The following is a 16,453-nucleotide window of genomic DNA, read 5'->3' as shown; positions in this document are numbered from 1 at the left end:
AGAGCCGGCTCAACTTCGTCTCTCCTGCGGCCTCCACGCCAGCCACACCTACAAGGAGACCCACCCGTCACGTAAATACGATCAATAAGACCAAAGAGTGGGGTCTGCTGGCGAGGGAGAAATGGTTAGTGCTGGGTGATTCTAATGTAGGTAGAATCCCATCTTTCCAGCATGAGGGATTGCAGATCGATGCTTTTCCGGGTGCCACCTTCAGGCACGCCGTGTCCATCCTGTCGAAGACTACCGTCTCCACAGTTGTGGAAAAGGTCATTTTGGCCTTCGGGTTGAACAATAGGGCCCACAAGGTAGACCAATCTGTTATCCGACAGCTGCAGAGTACTCTCCGTATGGCTAAACTCGTTTTCCCCCAAGCTCAGATCTTCATACCGGAAATCAGCTTCTCCAGGTCCCTCCCTCATCGTGAACAGGACAACCTGAGGCAGCTCAACGCCCACATTGTCTCCCACCACCCCTTCATTCCGGCCCTGTCCAGAAACTCCTTCAAGACCGAGAGGGACGGCATCCACTGGTCGCACCACACGGCCAAACTGGTATTGGAGCACTGGGTGCAGATGTTAAACTAGGGGTCCCCGCGGCTTTTAATACGCAGAAGGGGTATAAATCTGTTATTAATTTATGCAAAGAATTCACATTGACGGGGGCCCAGCTTTCTGTTCTCGACCGGGGTCTCCACTTTATCCCCACCAAGGGTAGCAACAGTAACAGTGCAACCCCAGGTGGTCGACTTCTAAGAGACGCCAGTTAGAGCGGGTCTGGATCTACAGACTGGGCACCTTACAACCAGGGGGTCTTAACGTGCGTGGGGGCTTGGGGATTGGATCCCAGAGAACAGTTTAATGGACAGTGCATTTCGGCGTCGCTTCCAGTGGGAGCGTCGTTTTTCTAACCCTAACCTAACCCGCCCGTGCCTTGCTGTTCACCTGCCCTTTCTCCTTGCCTCCCTGCATGTGGGCTTCCCTGTTCTCCTCCTCTGTACTATTGTATAAGGAGTTGATGTATTCCCATGTTGATATTGTGTATATTGTGTACCTTTAACCCAATTCCCTATTCATGGTTGATATTTATGGTTCATACTTAGTGATGTATGTTGCCACTATATGCATTCTGTATTCCTTTTAACCCAATTCCTATTCGTGGTTAATATTAATATTAATGGTTTATTGTTGGTTTATGTTGCTACTGTGTGTTGGGTATCTTTTAACCCTATCCGCTTATTCGTGGTTATCGCATGTTGACACCACCATTGTTTGTTCATGAGCCTAAAATGTTGGTCATGTGTATCTCCAGCCGAGCCGTAGGCACCCTGTTATGCTATTTTGTTTGGGCCCCGTCCAACCCCTAGCCCCCACCCAAACCTCTCCATCCCCTTGCCAATCTTTCCTACCTAGCCCTAAACCTAACCTTAACCCCAACCCTTGCCTAACCCTAACCTTTTATCCCCACCCTAACCCCTAACCCTAACCCCTACCTAGCCTTAAACCTAACCCCAACCCTTGCCTAACCCTAACCTTTTATCCCCACCCTAACCCCTAATCCTAACCCCAACTCTATCCCCACCTAGCCCTAAACCTAATCCTAACCCCAACCCTTTCCTAACCCCAACCCTTTATCCCCACCCCATCCCTTAACCTAACCTTCCTCTAACCCTTATCCTGACCTTAACCCCTCCCCTCCCGTACCTAACCCTAACCCTTACTCTAATCCTAACCTTTAACCCCCATCCCATCCCTTAACTTAACCTTCCCCTAACCCTTACCCTCACCCTAACCCCTTCCCTCCCGTACCTAACCCTAACCCTTACCCCAACCCTTACCTAAACCTAACCTTCAACCCCCATCCCATCCCTTACCTTAACCTTCCCCTAACCCTAACCCCCAACCCTTATCCTCACCCTAACCCCTCCCTTCCCATACCTAACCCTAACCCCGATCCTAACCTTTACCTAACCCTAACCCTCATTCTTACCCTTACCCCTCCCCTCCCTTGCCTTACCTTTACCCTCCCTCCCCTGACCCTAACCATTTTACTTAGCCATTCCTGTACATAAACCCACTCCCGGTTATGTAGGTCTGTAACACTATTTTCGTTTTCTTTGGTTTTCTGTTTCCCTGTTTTTGTTTTTATTTACTTATTCATTTGTTTTACTATTTATTATTACCATTATTATTATTATTATTATTATTATTATTATTATTTGTTATTTTTTTATTTTTTATTTATTATTAATGGAGTGTGGGTGAGCGCCTTATAGGACTAGTATCACCATAAAAGGTATTTCCTCATCCGATGAACACGCCGACATCCCATTGGCCAATGATCTACTGCCCCCTAGCGGGTTTATTGCGATCAGTCACCTCCCACCTCTGACCCCTCTCTCCTATTTTCCACTGCCACGGCTCGGACGCTTTTTACAGCACGGAAAGTTTATACACCTATCGCCTGAAGAAGATATAATAATATCGAAACGTTGCGAACCTTTTTTGTAAATTTGTACCGACAAATAAAGGTATTTTCTTTTTGACCACTGGCTCATAATTGTATGAACAAACCATCGCTCCATGAATCACCACCGAGATTACGAGGCCTGGACCCTGGTCCAGAGGAGACGGGGCCGAGCAGTGTTCCGGGACCACCCCGCTACCTTACAGCCGGTGAGTCGGCGGGTTTTTGAACCGAATTATCCCCGGGCTGACCCGATAAGGCGCACTGTTGCACACGGGATGGAGGGCCGCCACCAGGAGTGGGCCTCCCGTCGTTCACCGCCACGAGGCCGTGACCACGGGGGCCGAGGCCTTGACCACGAGGGCCGAGGCCGTGGCCCTGGAGGCCCAGGCTTCCACCCACACCGCCAGTATGACCCGTCACCTGATGGGGAGGATCATTACGGCCGGGGCCTGCGTCCTGGCTACCAGCCACCGGCTCCCCGCTACACCCCAGCTCCGCGTAGTCCGCCCCGGGGGCCGTGGCGCCAGCGCCACTCACGCAACGCCGAGGCTTGGGCCTTCCACCGCAGCCCCGCGCGCGGCTGCGCACCACGCGCTGAGGAGCGTCACCGTCGGGACCCGGAGATCCCGGCGCCCGTCTGGACCCGCGACCGGGTCCCCCGACGGACCTACGACGACCGGGGTCGTCCACCACCCGGTAGGGGTCCTCGTCGCGGCCCAGCCCGAACGGGGGCCGACGACGGAACACGCAACAGACGCGTGGAGGAGCGCAGCCGCGCCGGGGCCCCGAGCGTCCCGCGCTCGTCAGACCCCGACTTCAGCACCAAAAATAAGGTTATTTATAACATTATTAAGGCTGTACATCATCTGGACAATATCATGGGCCCTAACCCCCCTATCACGATCGCCAGAATGGCCCATACGCTAAATTCAATAATTAAACCGGCATCTCCCAATCCCGCTACGTTGACCCTCATTAAGGGTAACGCAGAGAATTGGGCCTATACTACTACCATCATCCTCAGAGACCATTATCTGGACACAATAATCAACCAGGTCCGGGTGTTTTCCCTATTAATGGGCCCCCGTTGGGACCAGAATTTTGACATCGCCTCGGCTTGGGCGAGGAGACACTTTGGCCCTAGACTCCTGCAGACGTCACTGGACGACGCACACACCAGATTGTGCTCTGCAACGGGCAACGATGGATCGTCCACGGACCCACTCCCGGACCAGAGGCCCACAGCACGGACCCCTCCATGTCCCCCGGTATCGCAGACGATGGAACCGACCAGGGACCCGCCCATCATCACCGCCCAGGTCCACGCCCCGGACGACGGGGGCGTTCTACTCACCACCCCCCCATCGCCATCGGTCCAGCCATCCTCCAGCGCGCTCCCACGAGAGGGGAGTCCCCCAGCATCGCAGCCAGACGCGGATGGAGGCCGGTCTCCTGTTTTCCCTCTTTTCCTCCTCCCCCCCTTGTCTCCCCCTCTGTTTGTCCCCTCTCCTCCCCCCCCTCCCGACTTTTCTCTCCCTTCCTCAGGCCCGGTTACCTGCCCGGTACCGCCCAAAACAAAGAGGAAGGCGCGGACCCGACAGACTGCTGGCCGCCCCCATAGTCCTGCTCTTCCCTCCCGCCCCACGTCTCCGGATGCTGAACGGACGGTGGAGGGCACACCACCTGTTGTGTCCTGTGCAGGGGATGCCCACACCCCCACGGCCTCGAGTGGAGGCCCTCCTGCCACGCCCCGGGGCCCCGTCCAGAGCCGGCTCAACTTCGTCTCTCCTGCGGCCTCCACGCCAGCCACACCTACAAGGAGACCCACCCGTCACGTAAATACGATCAATAAGACCAAAGAGTGGGGTCTGCTGGCGAGGGAGAAATGGTTAGTGCTGGGTGATTCTAATGTAGGTAGAATCCCATCTTTCCAGCATGAGGGATTGCAGATCGATGCTTTTCCGGGTGCCACCTTCAGGCACGCCGTGTCCATCCTGTCGAAGACTACCGTCTCCACAGTTGTGGAAAAGGTCATTTTGGCCTTCGGGTTGAACAATAGGGCCCACAAGGTAGACCAATCTGTTATCCGACAGCTGCAGAGTACTCTCCGTATGGCTAAACTCGTTTTCCCCCAAGCTCAGATCTTCATACCGGAAATCAGCTTCTCCAGGTCCCTCCCTCATCGTGAACAGGACAACCTGAGGCAGCTCAACGCCCACATTGTCTCCCACCACCCCTTCATTCCGGCCCTGTCCAGAAACTCCTTCAAGACCGAGAGGGACGGCATCCACTGGTCGCACCACACGGCCAAACTGGTATTGGAGCACTGGGTGCAGATGTTAAACTAGGGGTCCCCGCGGCTTTTAATACGCAGAAGGGGTATAAATCTGTTATTAATTTATGCAAAGAATTCACATTGACGGGGGCCCAGCTTTCTGTTCTCGACCGGGGTCTCCACTTTATCCCCACCAAGGGTAGCAACAGTAACAGTGCAACCCCAGGTGGTCGACTTCTAAGAGACGCCAGTTAGAGCGGGTCTGGATCTACAGACTGGGCACCTTACAACCAGGGGGTCTTAACGTGCGTGGGGGCTTGGGGATTGGATCCCAGAGAACAGTTTAATGGACAGTGCATTTCGGCGTCGCTTCCAGTGGGAGCGTCGTTTTTCTAACCCTAACCTAACCCGCCCGTGCCTTGCTGTTCACCTGCCCTTTCTCCTTGCCTCCCTGCATGTGGGCTTCCCTGTTCTCCTCCTCTGTACTATTGTATAAGGAGTTGATGTATTCCCATGTTGATATTGTGTATATTGTGTACCTTTAACCCAATTCCCTATTCATGGTTGATATTTATGGTTCATACTTAGTGATGTATGTTGCCACTATATGCATTCTGTATTCCTTTTAACCCAATTCCTATTCGTGGTTAATATTAATATTAATGGTTTATTGTTGGTTTATGTTGCTACTGTGTGTTGGGTATCTTTTAACCCTATCCGCTTATTCGTGGTTATCGCATGTTGACACCACCATTGTTTGTTCATGAGCCTAAAATGTTGGTCATGTGTATCTCCAGCCGAGCCGTAGGCACCCTGTTATGCTATTTTGTTTGGGCCCCGTCCAACCCCTAGCCCCCACCCAAACCTCTCCATCCCCTTGCCAATCTTTCCTACCTAGCCCTAAACCTAACCTTAACCCCAACCCTTGCCTAACCCTAACCTTTTATCCCCACCCTAACCCCTAACCCTAACCCCTACCTAGCCTTAAACCTAACCCCAACCCTTGCCTAACCCTAACCTTTTATCCCCACCCTAACCCCTAATCCTAACCCCAACTCTATCCCCACCTAGCCCTAAACCTAATCCTAACCCCAACCCTTTCCTAACCCCAACCCTTTATCCCCACCCCATCCCTTAACCTAACCTTCCTCTAACCCTTATCCTGACCTTAACCCCTCCCCTCCCGTACCTAACCCTAACCCTTACTCTAATCCTAACCTTTAACCCCCATCCCATCCCTTAACTTAACCTTCCCCTAACCCTTACCCTCACCCTAACCCCTTCCCTCCCGTACCTAACCCTAACCCTTACCCCAACCCTTACCTAAACCTAACCTTCAACCCCCATCCCATCCCTTACCTTAACCTTCCCCTAACCCTAACCCCCAACCCTTATCCTCACCCTAACCCCTCCCTTCCCATACCTAACCCTAACCCCGATCCTAACCTTTACCTAACCCTAACCCTCATTCTTACCCTTACCCCTCCCCTCCCTTGCCTTACCTTTACCCTCCCTCCCCTGACCCTAACCATTTTACTTAGCCATTCCTGTACATAAACCCACTCCCGGTTATGTAGGTCTGTAACACTATTTTCGTTTTCTTTGGTTTTCTGTTTCCCTGTTTTTGTTTTTATTTACTTATTCATTTGTTTTACTATTTATTATTACCATTATTATTATTATTATTATTATTATTATTATTATTTGTTATTTTTTTATTTTTTATTTATTATTAATGGAGTGTGGGTGAGCGCCTTATAGGACTAGTATCACCATAAAAGGTATTTCCTCATCCGATGAACACGCCGACATCCCATTGGCCAATGATCTACTGCCCCCTAGCGGGTTTATTGCGATCAGTCACCTCCCACCTCTGACCCCTCTCTCCTATTTTCCACTGCCACGGCTCGGACGCTTTTTACAGCACGGAAAGTTTATACACCTATCGCCTGAAGAAGATATAATAATATCGAAACGTTGCGAACCTTTTTTGTAAATTTGTACCGACAAATAAAGGTATTTTCTTTTTGACCACTGGCTCATAATTGTATGAACAAACCATCGCTCCATGAATCACCACCGAGATTACGAGGCCTGGACCCTGGTCCAGAGGAGACGGGGCCGAGCAGTGTTCCGGGACCACCCCGCTACCTTACAGCCGGTGAGTCGGCGGGTTTTTGAACCGAATTATCCCCGGGCTGACCCGATAAGGCGCACTGTTGCACACGGGATGGAGGGCCGCCACCAGGAGTGGGCCTCCCGTCGTTCACCGCCACGAGGCCGTGACCACGGGGGCCGAGGCCTTGACCACGAGGGCCGAGGCCGTGGCCCTGGAGGCCCAGGCTTCCACCCACACCGCCAGTATGACCCGTCACCTGATGGGGAGGATCATTACGGCCGGGGCCTGCGTCCTGGCTACCAGCCACCGGCTCCCCGCTACACCCCAGCTCCGCGTAGTCCGCCCCGGGGGCCGTGGCGCCAGCGCCACTCACGCAACGCCGAGGCTTGGGCCTTCCACCGCAGCCCCGCGCGCGGCTGCGCACCACGCGCTGAGGAGCGTCACCGTCGGGACCCGGAGATCCCGGCGCCCGTCTGGACCCGCGACCGGGTCCCCCGACGGACCTACGACGACCGGGGTCGTCCACCACCCGGTAGGGGTCCTCGTCGCGGCCCAGCCCGAACGGGGGCCGACGACGGAACACGCAACAGACGCGTGGAGGAGCGCAGCCGCGCCGGGGCCCCGAGCGTCCCGCGCTCGTCAGACCCCGACTTCAGCACCAAAAATAAGGTTATTTATAACATTATTAAGGCTGTACATCATCTGGACAATATCATGGGCCCTAACCCCCCTATCACGATCGCCAGAATGGCCCATACGCTAAATTCAATAATTAAACCGGCATCTCCCAATCCCGCTACGTTGACCCTCATTAAGGGTAACGCAGAGAATTGGGCCTATACTACTACCATCATCCTCAGAGACCATTATCTGGACACAATAATCAACCAGGTCCGGGTGTTTTCCCTATTAATGGGCCCCCGTTGGGACCAGAATTTTGACATCGCCTCGGCTTGGGCGAGGAGACACTTTGGCCCTAGACTCCTGCAGACGTCACTGGACGACGCACACACCAGATTGTGCTCTGCAACGGGCAACGATGGATCGTCCACGGACCCACTCCCGGACCAGAGGCCCACAGCACGGACCCCTCCATGTCCCCCGGTATCGCAGACGATGGAACCGACCAGGGACCCGCCCATCATCACCGCCCAGGTCCACGCCCCGGACGACGGGGGCGTTCTACTCACCACCCCCCCATCGCCATCGGTCCAGCCATCCTCCAGCGCGCTCCCACGAGAGGGGAGTCCCCCAGCATCGCAGCCAGACGCGGATGGAGGCCGGTCTCCTGTTTTCCCTCTTTTCCTCCTCCCCCCCTTGTCTCCCCCTCTGTTTGTCCCCTCTCCTCCCCCCCCTCCCGACTTTTCTCTCCCTTCCTCAGGCCCGGTTACCTGCCCGGTACCGCCCAAAACAAAGAGGAAGGCGCGGACCCGACAGACTGCTGGCCGCCCCCATAGTCCTGCTCTTCCCTCCCGCCCCACGTCTCCGGATGCTGAACGGACGGTGGAGGGCACACCACCTGTTGTGTCCTGTGCAGGGGATGCCCACACCCCCACGGCCTCGAGTGGAGGCCCTCCTGCCACGCCCCGGGGCCCCGTCCAGAGCCGGCTCAACTTCGTCTCTCCTGCGGCCTCCACGCCAGCCACACCTACAAGGAGACCCACCCGTCACGTAAATACGATCAATAAGACCAAAGAGTGGGGTCTGCTGGCGAGGGAGAAATGGTTAGTGCTGGGTGATTCTAATGTAGGTAGAATCCCATCTTTCCAGCATGAGGGATTGCAGATCGATGCTTTTCCGGGTGCCACCTTCAGGCACGCCGTGTCCATCCTGTCGAAGACTACCGTCTCCACAGTTGTGGAAAAGGTCATTTTGGCCTTCGGGTTGAACAATAGGGCCCACAAGGTAGACCAATCTGTTATCCGACAGCTGCAGAGTACTCTCCGTATGGCTAAACTCGTTTTCCCCCAAGCTCAGATCTTCATACCGGAAATCAGCTTCTCCAGGTCCCTCCCTCATCGTGAACAGGACAACCTGAGGCAGCTCAACGCCCACATTGTCTCCCACCACCCCTTCATTCCGGCCCTGTCCAGAAACTCCTTCAAGACCGAGAGGGACGGCATCCACTGGTCGCACCACACGGCCAAACTGGTATTGGAGCACTGGGTGCAGATGTTAAACTAGGGGTCCCCGCGGCTTTTAATACGCAGAAGGGGTATAAATCTGTTATTAATTTATGCAAAGAATTCACATTGACGGGGGCCCAGCTTTCTGTTCTCGACCGGGGTCTCCACTTTATCCCCACCAAGGGTAGCAACAGTAACAGTGCAACCCCAGGTGGTCGACTTCTAAGAGACGCCAGTTAGAGCGGGTCTGGATCTACAGACTGGGCACCTTACAACCAGGGGGTCTTAACGTGCGTGGGGGCTTGGGGATTGGATCCCAGAGAACAGTTTAATGGACAGTGCATTTCGGCGTCGCTTCCAGTGGGAGCGTCGTTTTTCTAACCCTAACCTAACCCTAACCCTAACCCTAACCCTACTAACCCTAACCCTAACCCTAACCCTAACCCTAACCCTAACCCTCTCCCCCTCCCCCTGCAGGCTCTCGGCCCCCTCCGGCTACGCCCTTGCCGCGGAGGACGGCGCGCACCTCTGGCTTGGCCGGGCGCCGGACCCTCACCACGCCCCTTCAGACGGCTCCGGCTTCTTCTGGCACGACACCCCCCAATGGGTTTGCCCGGACCAGCACTCGTCGGGACGCTGTCCCCACCGACACTCCCCTTGGCTCCACCCGCACCCGGCTGGCCTTCGACCTTCCAGCTGACGGCGTCACCCCGGACACGCCCACCAGGAGGTCCACGAGACACGTCGCAGCACTCACCGACCAACGGGGACCGGTCCAGAGTCTGCTGCGTTTTGGTCCTATTGCAGCTTACACACCATGCCTACCTGCTAGAATTTCCACCAGACGCATTGCTGCTCTCGAGAAGAGAACGAAGCGGGCGATCAAGGGCAAGTACGTTATGAATGTGGGGGTGGGTCGGAGATTCCGGGATGTTGTGTGATGATGGCCTGTGCACTCGACGTTGCCGCCTTCGGCGGCGCCGTCTTTAATCTTGTACCTAACCCCTAACCCTAACCCTAACCCTAACCCCTAACCCTAACCCTAACCCTAACCCCTAACCCCTAACCCTAACCCTAACCCTAACCCTAACCCTAACCCCTAACCCCTAACCCTAACCCCTAACCCTAACCCCTAACCCTAACCCCTAACCCTAACCCTAACCCTCCTCCCCCGCGCCCGCTTTTAATTTTTTCTACAACGGACACAGAGTCACTGAGCTCCCCCTCACCCCTCCCAGTGGGATCCCCCCCCCCCATACCCAGACCCCAGGGAGGAGGTCCTCCTGGGTGAAGAAGGACCAGAAGGTGTGGAGGTGTGTCAGTGTGTCTGAGGACCCTCCTCCACCTGGGGACACTCTGTAGAAGGACAGAGAGCCAGCAGGCCGGTCCAGATACACTCCTACTCTGGTGGAGCCAGCGGGGCGGAGAGGGAGGACTGTTACTGTACCGTTGTACCGGGCAGAGTAACGACCATCATCACAATAAAGACTCCAGGACTTGTTGTTCCATCCAAGCCCGCTGTCATCACCCAGTCCTCTCCTTGTGATTCCTCTGTATGTCACTCCTATAACAACAGGTCCTTCCCTCTCTACCTCCCAGTAACAGCGGCCAGTCAGAGCCTCTCTACCCAACACCATGGGCCAGGAGTCAAATCTCTCTGGGTGATCCGGATACGACTGGTCCTCTCCAACCCACGTCACCTTCCTGTTGTCCTCAGACAGAGAGAGGTCTCTGTATGCCGTGTTGGGGTCCAGTGTGAGTTCACAGGCATCTGAGGGAGAACCAGACATGATGAGCTGCTGAACCGCTCTTCGTCCTCATCATCATCACTGGTACTTTTCTCCTGAACATGACATGTGAGGGGGGGGGGGGGTCATGTGATGTCATAGTAACGCTATTGCTTCAGACTCCGCCTTCACCCCCTCCCCCGCCCCCGAGCCCAGACCCTCCCCTCAGCACCCTTTGTGTGTGTGTGTGTGTGTGTGTGTGTGTGTGTGTGTGTGTGTGTGTGTGTGTGTGTGTGTGTGTGTGTGTGTGTGTGTGTGGACCCTCAGCCCATCTCCCCCCCCCTCCCCCGAGCCCAGATGTTATCTTCATGATGATTGGACAGTATTAATATATGGAAGATACATGATGTCAGCCATCATCCTCATTCCCAGTAGGATCTGATCTCACTTCCTGCTGTGTGGATGGACTTTCCATCTCAGTAGTGAGTGTGTGATGTGATGAATCAAACAGACACTTACACTTCTTTAGAGCTGGTTTCAGCCTCCACACTCCACCGTCCTCCACACTGGGGGGGAAACAAAGTGAGAGCAGCATGTTGAAACATTCACCTTCATCATCTGCCGTCTCATCACGTTCTACACAACATGAGTGACAGCTGCCTCTTCAAACCACTTCATCTAGCAGCAGCTTAAATCCTCGTAGGAGACTTTGTCCCTGAGTGGTGAGCTGTCCTCTCCATACCTGAGAGTGTCCAGTCTCCAGCGTGGATCCTCCAGTCCAGCAGAGAGCAGCGCAGCTCCAGAGTCTCCTGGGTGATTGTAGCTCAGGTCCAGCTCTCTCAGATGGGAGGGGTTGGAGCTCAGAGCTGAGGCCAGAGAAGAACAGCCTTCCTGTGTGACCAGGCAGCCAGACAAGCTAGACACACACACACACACACACACACCACACACAACACAGACACACACACACACTTTATTATATTTATTTTATACTTGGATGTGAAACAGGATCATAAACAAATGCTCCTTTCTCAATAGCTACAACTCAATGAGATATTGTTTGGTTAGAGTCAGGAGAAGACCGCTGTGTTTGGTACACTGAGACCGTTTCTTCACAGGTTCTAACATTGTGTAGAACCAGGGAGAGTTTTGTCAGCAGGCAAAAGAGCAACAGAAAGGCATCGGACATGAGCAGCACTACACCAAACTAATGTGAAGTTAATAAAGTCCATCTTTAATGTTCAATATGATTCACTTTACCACGGCCAGTGATGTTCTATGGTGAGGTGTACATTATATTTAGATCACAGCACAGCTAAAGCCTCATCCCCATGTCTACACTAATGACAACTCCTCAGCTCACATCTGCTGACCAGAGTTACATAACATATAACATACATAACATACTAGTAGTTAACAGGTCAACCCCTAACCCTCACATCAGAGGTCCAGACTTACATAACATATAACAAACATAACATACTATTAGTTAACAGGTCAACCCCTAACCCTCACATCAGCTGGAAAGAGCTACGTAACATATAACAAACATAACATACTAGTAGTTAACAGGTCAACCCCTAACCCTCACATCAGCTGGCCAGAGCTACATAACATATAACATGCATACCGTCTTGTGTGTTCTTTTCGATAACGGTCCAACTAGTCGTGGACCATCCCTTACATATTAAACAACCCCAAGACCCAGTTTGAAGAGGCTGAAAACTGACCTGAGAGTTTCCAGTGTACAGTGTGGACTCCCCAGTCCAGCAGAGAGCAGCTTCACTCCTGAATCCTGCAGATCATTGGTACTCAGGTCCAGCTCTCTCAGACTAGAGGAGTTGGAGCTGAGAACTGAGGCCAGAGCTTCACAGCATCTCTCTGACAGATCACAGCCCTTCAGCCTTCACACAAAATAAAGAGAACAGGTTAGGAACTGTGATTAAAATAACTTACATCTTCAACTTATTACATAATGAAGAAATTGTGGTTTTTCAAATTGGGTGTAAAATGTATAACAATAAGATAGTTGTTTTGCAGCATTTGAAAAGTCGTTTGTATATTAAAATTACTTTTTGTTGCAGTATTATGTATATTATGTATTGCAATGTTATCAGTTAATCTAAAGCAATGCTTTGTATATAATTAGAAGTTTTACTCCAATATTATGTTTATTGCGTTGTGAGGAGAATAAACATCACAGCGTTCAGGAAAACACTTTGCTAGCACGAGAAGTAAGACAGCATTTGTGCGCTTGGCGTTGTCAGTTGCTTGCTGCTTCACTTTATGTGTGCACTTTTATGGATGTAAATCTGTTAAATTTCTTCTGATATTGAACCTTGTGGTGTAACTGTTTGACCATTGGGTAAAACGGACCTGAGAGTTTCCAGTGTACAGTGTGGACTCCCCAGTCCAGCAGAGAGCAGCTTCACTCCTGAATCCTGCAGATCATTGGTACTCAGGTCCAGCTCTCTCAGACTAGAGGAGTTGGAGCTGAGAACTGAGGCCAGAGCTTCACAGCATCTCTCTGACAGATCACAGCCCTTAAGCCTTCACACAAAATAAAGAGAACAGGTTAGGAACTGTGATTAAAATAAAATACATCTTCAACTTATTACATAATGAAGAAATTGTGGTTATTCAAATTGGGTGAAAAATGCATAACAATAAGATAGTTTTTTTGCAGTGTTTAAAAAGTCGTTTTGTATATTAATATTACTTTTAGTTACAATATTATGTATATTATGCATTGTATTGTAATACATGTTATCAGTTCATCTAAAGCGATATTTTGAATGTAATTAGAAGTTTTATTCCCATATTATGTATATTGTGTTGTGAGGAGAATAAACATCATAGCGATCAGGAAAACACTTTGCGAGCACGAGAACTAAGACATTATTTGTGCGCTTGGGGGTGTCAGTTGCATGCTGCTTCACTTTACGTGCACACTTTTATGGATGTTAATCTGTTAAATCCCTTCTGATATTGCACCTTGTGGTGTATCTGTTTAACCATTGGGTAAAACTGACCTGAGAGTTTCCAGTGTACAGTGTGGACTCCCCAGTGCAGCAGAGAGCAGCTTCACTCCTGAATCCTGCAGATCATTGGTACTCAGGTCCAGCTCTCTCAGACTAGAGGAGTTGGAGCTGAGAACTGAGGCCAGAGCTTCACAGCATCTCTCTGACAGATCACAGCCCTTCAGCCTTCACACAAAATAAAGAGGTTAGGAACTGTAATTAAAATAACTTACATCGTAAACTTATTACATAATAAAGAAATTGTAGTTATTAAATATTTGGTCTAAAATGTATTACTATATGAAATTTGTTGTGAAGAGGCGGCAGTAGCTCAGGAGGTATAGCGGGTTGGCTGGTAACCTGGAGGTTGCTGGTTCAATCCCCTCTCCTCCTAGCTGAGTGTTGAGGTGTGCTTGAGCAAGGCACCTGACCCTAACTGCTACCGACGAGCTGGCTGTCGCCTTGCATGGTTGACTCCGCGGTCGGTGTGTGCGTGTGCGTGTGTGTGTGTGGCAATATTGTAAAGCGCTATGGGTGGCCAATCGTTAGAAAAGCGCTACTTAAATGCAGTCCATTTCTTTTGCAATGTTTGAAAACCATTTTTGTATATTAATATTACTTTTTGTTGCAGTTGTATGTATATTATTGTAATACATTTTATTAGTTCATCTAAAGCGATGTTATGTATATAATTAGAAGTTTTATTCCAACATTATGTATATTGTGTTTTGAGGAGAATAAATATCATAGCGATCAGGAAAACACTTTGCGAGCACGAGAACTAAGACATTATTTGTGTGCTTAGGGATGTCAGTTGCATGCTGCTTCACTTTATGTGTGCACTTTTATGGAGGTAAATCTGTTAAATCCCTTCTGATATTGAACCTTGTGGTGTAACTGTTTGACCATTGGGTAAAACTGACCTGAGAGTTTCCAGTGTACAGTGTGGACTCCCCAGTCCAGCAGAGAGCAGCTTCACTCCTGAATCCTGCAGATCATTGGTAGTCAGGTCCAGCTCTCTCAGACTAGAGGAGTTGGAGCTGAGAACTGAGGCCAGAGCTTCACAGCATCTTTCTGACAGATCACAGCCCTTCAGCCTTCACACAAAATAAAGAGAACAGGTTAGGAACTGTGATTAAAATAACTTACATCTTAAACTTATTACATAATGAAGAAATTGTGGTTATTCAAATTGGGTGTAAAATGTATAACAATAAGATAGTTGTTTTGCAGCGTTTGAAAAGTCGTTTTGTATATTAATATTACTTTTTGTTGTTGTATTATGTATATTATGTATTGTAATGTTATCAGTTAATCTAAAGCGATTTTTTGTAGATAATTAGAAGTTTTATTCCAATATTATGTATAGTGTGTTGGGAGGAGAATCAACATCATAGCGATCAGGAAAACACCTTGCGAGCACGAGAACTAAAGGTACGGCCACACTGAACGCGTTACGCGAGTTTGATTAGGCCTAACCTGCCGCTTCATCATTGTGTCACAAAAATGGTTCAACGCGCCTATGGAGCTAGATGAGCCGGCCCAAAACTTATTTTACCCCGCTACTTTTCATTTGCTCCACAAACATGGCTGAGATCACCACCATCGCTGCGCTGTATTTGTTGCGGGAGTTCGACGAGAGTAGGAAACCCAAACGCCGTCGTGTTTGGGTGCATGACATCCTCCGTAGGCGCTCACAGCTGGGTGAGTTTCACCACCTCCTCCAGGAACTCCGCCTGGATGACGGCCGGTTCCAGCGGTATTTTGGGTTGACTGGGGCCATGTTCGATGACCTGCTAGCCCGGGTTGGTGCCAGGATCTCCCGTCAGGACACCAACTACAGGCGCTCCATATCAGCTGCGGAGCACCTGTCCTCCGTCACTCTGCCAGTGACGTCGGGTCAAGCTCAACGCTGATTGGCTATCGCGGCTAAGCGTCACGCGTAGGAGCGTAAAAAGTTAAATTTTTTGAACTCCGCACATAGGTGCGTTGGGCACGTAGGTGCGCTGGGCGCGTTATTTAGGTGCATAAAACGCGTCTAACACGCCTAAAGCGCTACTTTTAGCGCGTGTAACGCATATACGCCCCAAAAACCAATGGTTCCCAATGCAAAAATGCGGATTTTCTACGCCTTTAACGAGCATGAAGCGTTCAGTGTGGCCGTACCTTTAGACAGCATTTGTGCGCTTGGGGATGTCAGTTTCGTGCTGCTTCACTTTACATGCACACTTTTACGGATGTAAATCTGTTAAATGTCTTCTGATATTGCACCTTGTGGTGTAACTGTTTGACCATTGGGTAAAACTGACCTGAGAGTTTCCAGTGTACAGTGTGGACTCCCCAGTCCAGCAGAGAGCAGCTTCACTCCTGAATCCTGCAGATCATTGGTACTCAGGTCCAGCTCTCTCAGACTAGAGGAGTTGGAGCTGAGAACTGAGGCCAGAGCTTCACAGCATCTCTCTGACAGATCACAGCCCTTCAGCCTTCACACAAAACAAAGAGAACAGGTTAGGAACTGTGATTAAAATAACTTACATCGTAAACTTAATACATATTGAAGAAATTGTGGTTATTCAATATTGGGTGTAAAATGTATAACTATGAAATTTGTTGTGAAGAGGCGGCAGTAGCTCAGGAGGTATAGCGGGTTGGCTGGTAACCTGGAGGTTGCTGGTTCAATCCCCGCTCCTCCTAGCTGAGTGTTGAGGTGTGCTTGAGCA

The 16,453-nt window shown here is 51.0% G+C and overlaps 1 protein-coding gene across 1 annotated transcript in view; it reads right to left on the bottom strand.

The window, feature by feature from the left end:
* Nucleotides 1-11,071: 11,071 nt before the first annotated feature.
* Nucleotides 11,072-16,453, bottom strand: part of LOC307079159 (uncharacterized protein) — a 221,323-nt gene continuing 215,941 nt past the window's right edge. The window contains exons 15-21 of the mRNA XM_079741276.1: nucleotides 16,043-16,216; nucleotides 14,657-14,830; nucleotides 13,746-13,919; nucleotides 13,090-13,263; nucleotides 12,444-12,617; nucleotides 11,456-11,629; nucleotides 11,072-11,279 (exon numbers count right to left, since the gene is read on the bottom strand). Coding sequence (XP_079597402.1) covers nucleotides 11,123-11,279; nucleotides 11,456-11,629; nucleotides 12,444-12,617; nucleotides 13,090-13,263; nucleotides 13,746-13,919; nucleotides 14,657-14,830; nucleotides 16,043-16,216 — 1,201 coding nt within the window. The 3' untranslated portion in view covers nucleotides 11,072-11,122. The remainder of the gene's footprint in view (nucleotides 11,280-11,455; nucleotides 11,630-12,443; nucleotides 12,618-13,089; nucleotides 13,264-13,745; nucleotides 13,920-14,656; nucleotides 14,831-16,042; nucleotides 16,217-16,453) is intronic.

Source organism: Pollachius pollachius (genome assembly GCF_949987615.1).
Source record: "Pollachius pollachius genome assembly, chromosome: 8".
Lineage (NCBI taxonomy): Eukaryota > Metazoa > Chordata > Actinopteri > Gadiformes > Gadidae > Pollachius > Pollachius pollachius.
This window is presented reverse-complemented; position numbering and strand designations above follow the sequence as displayed.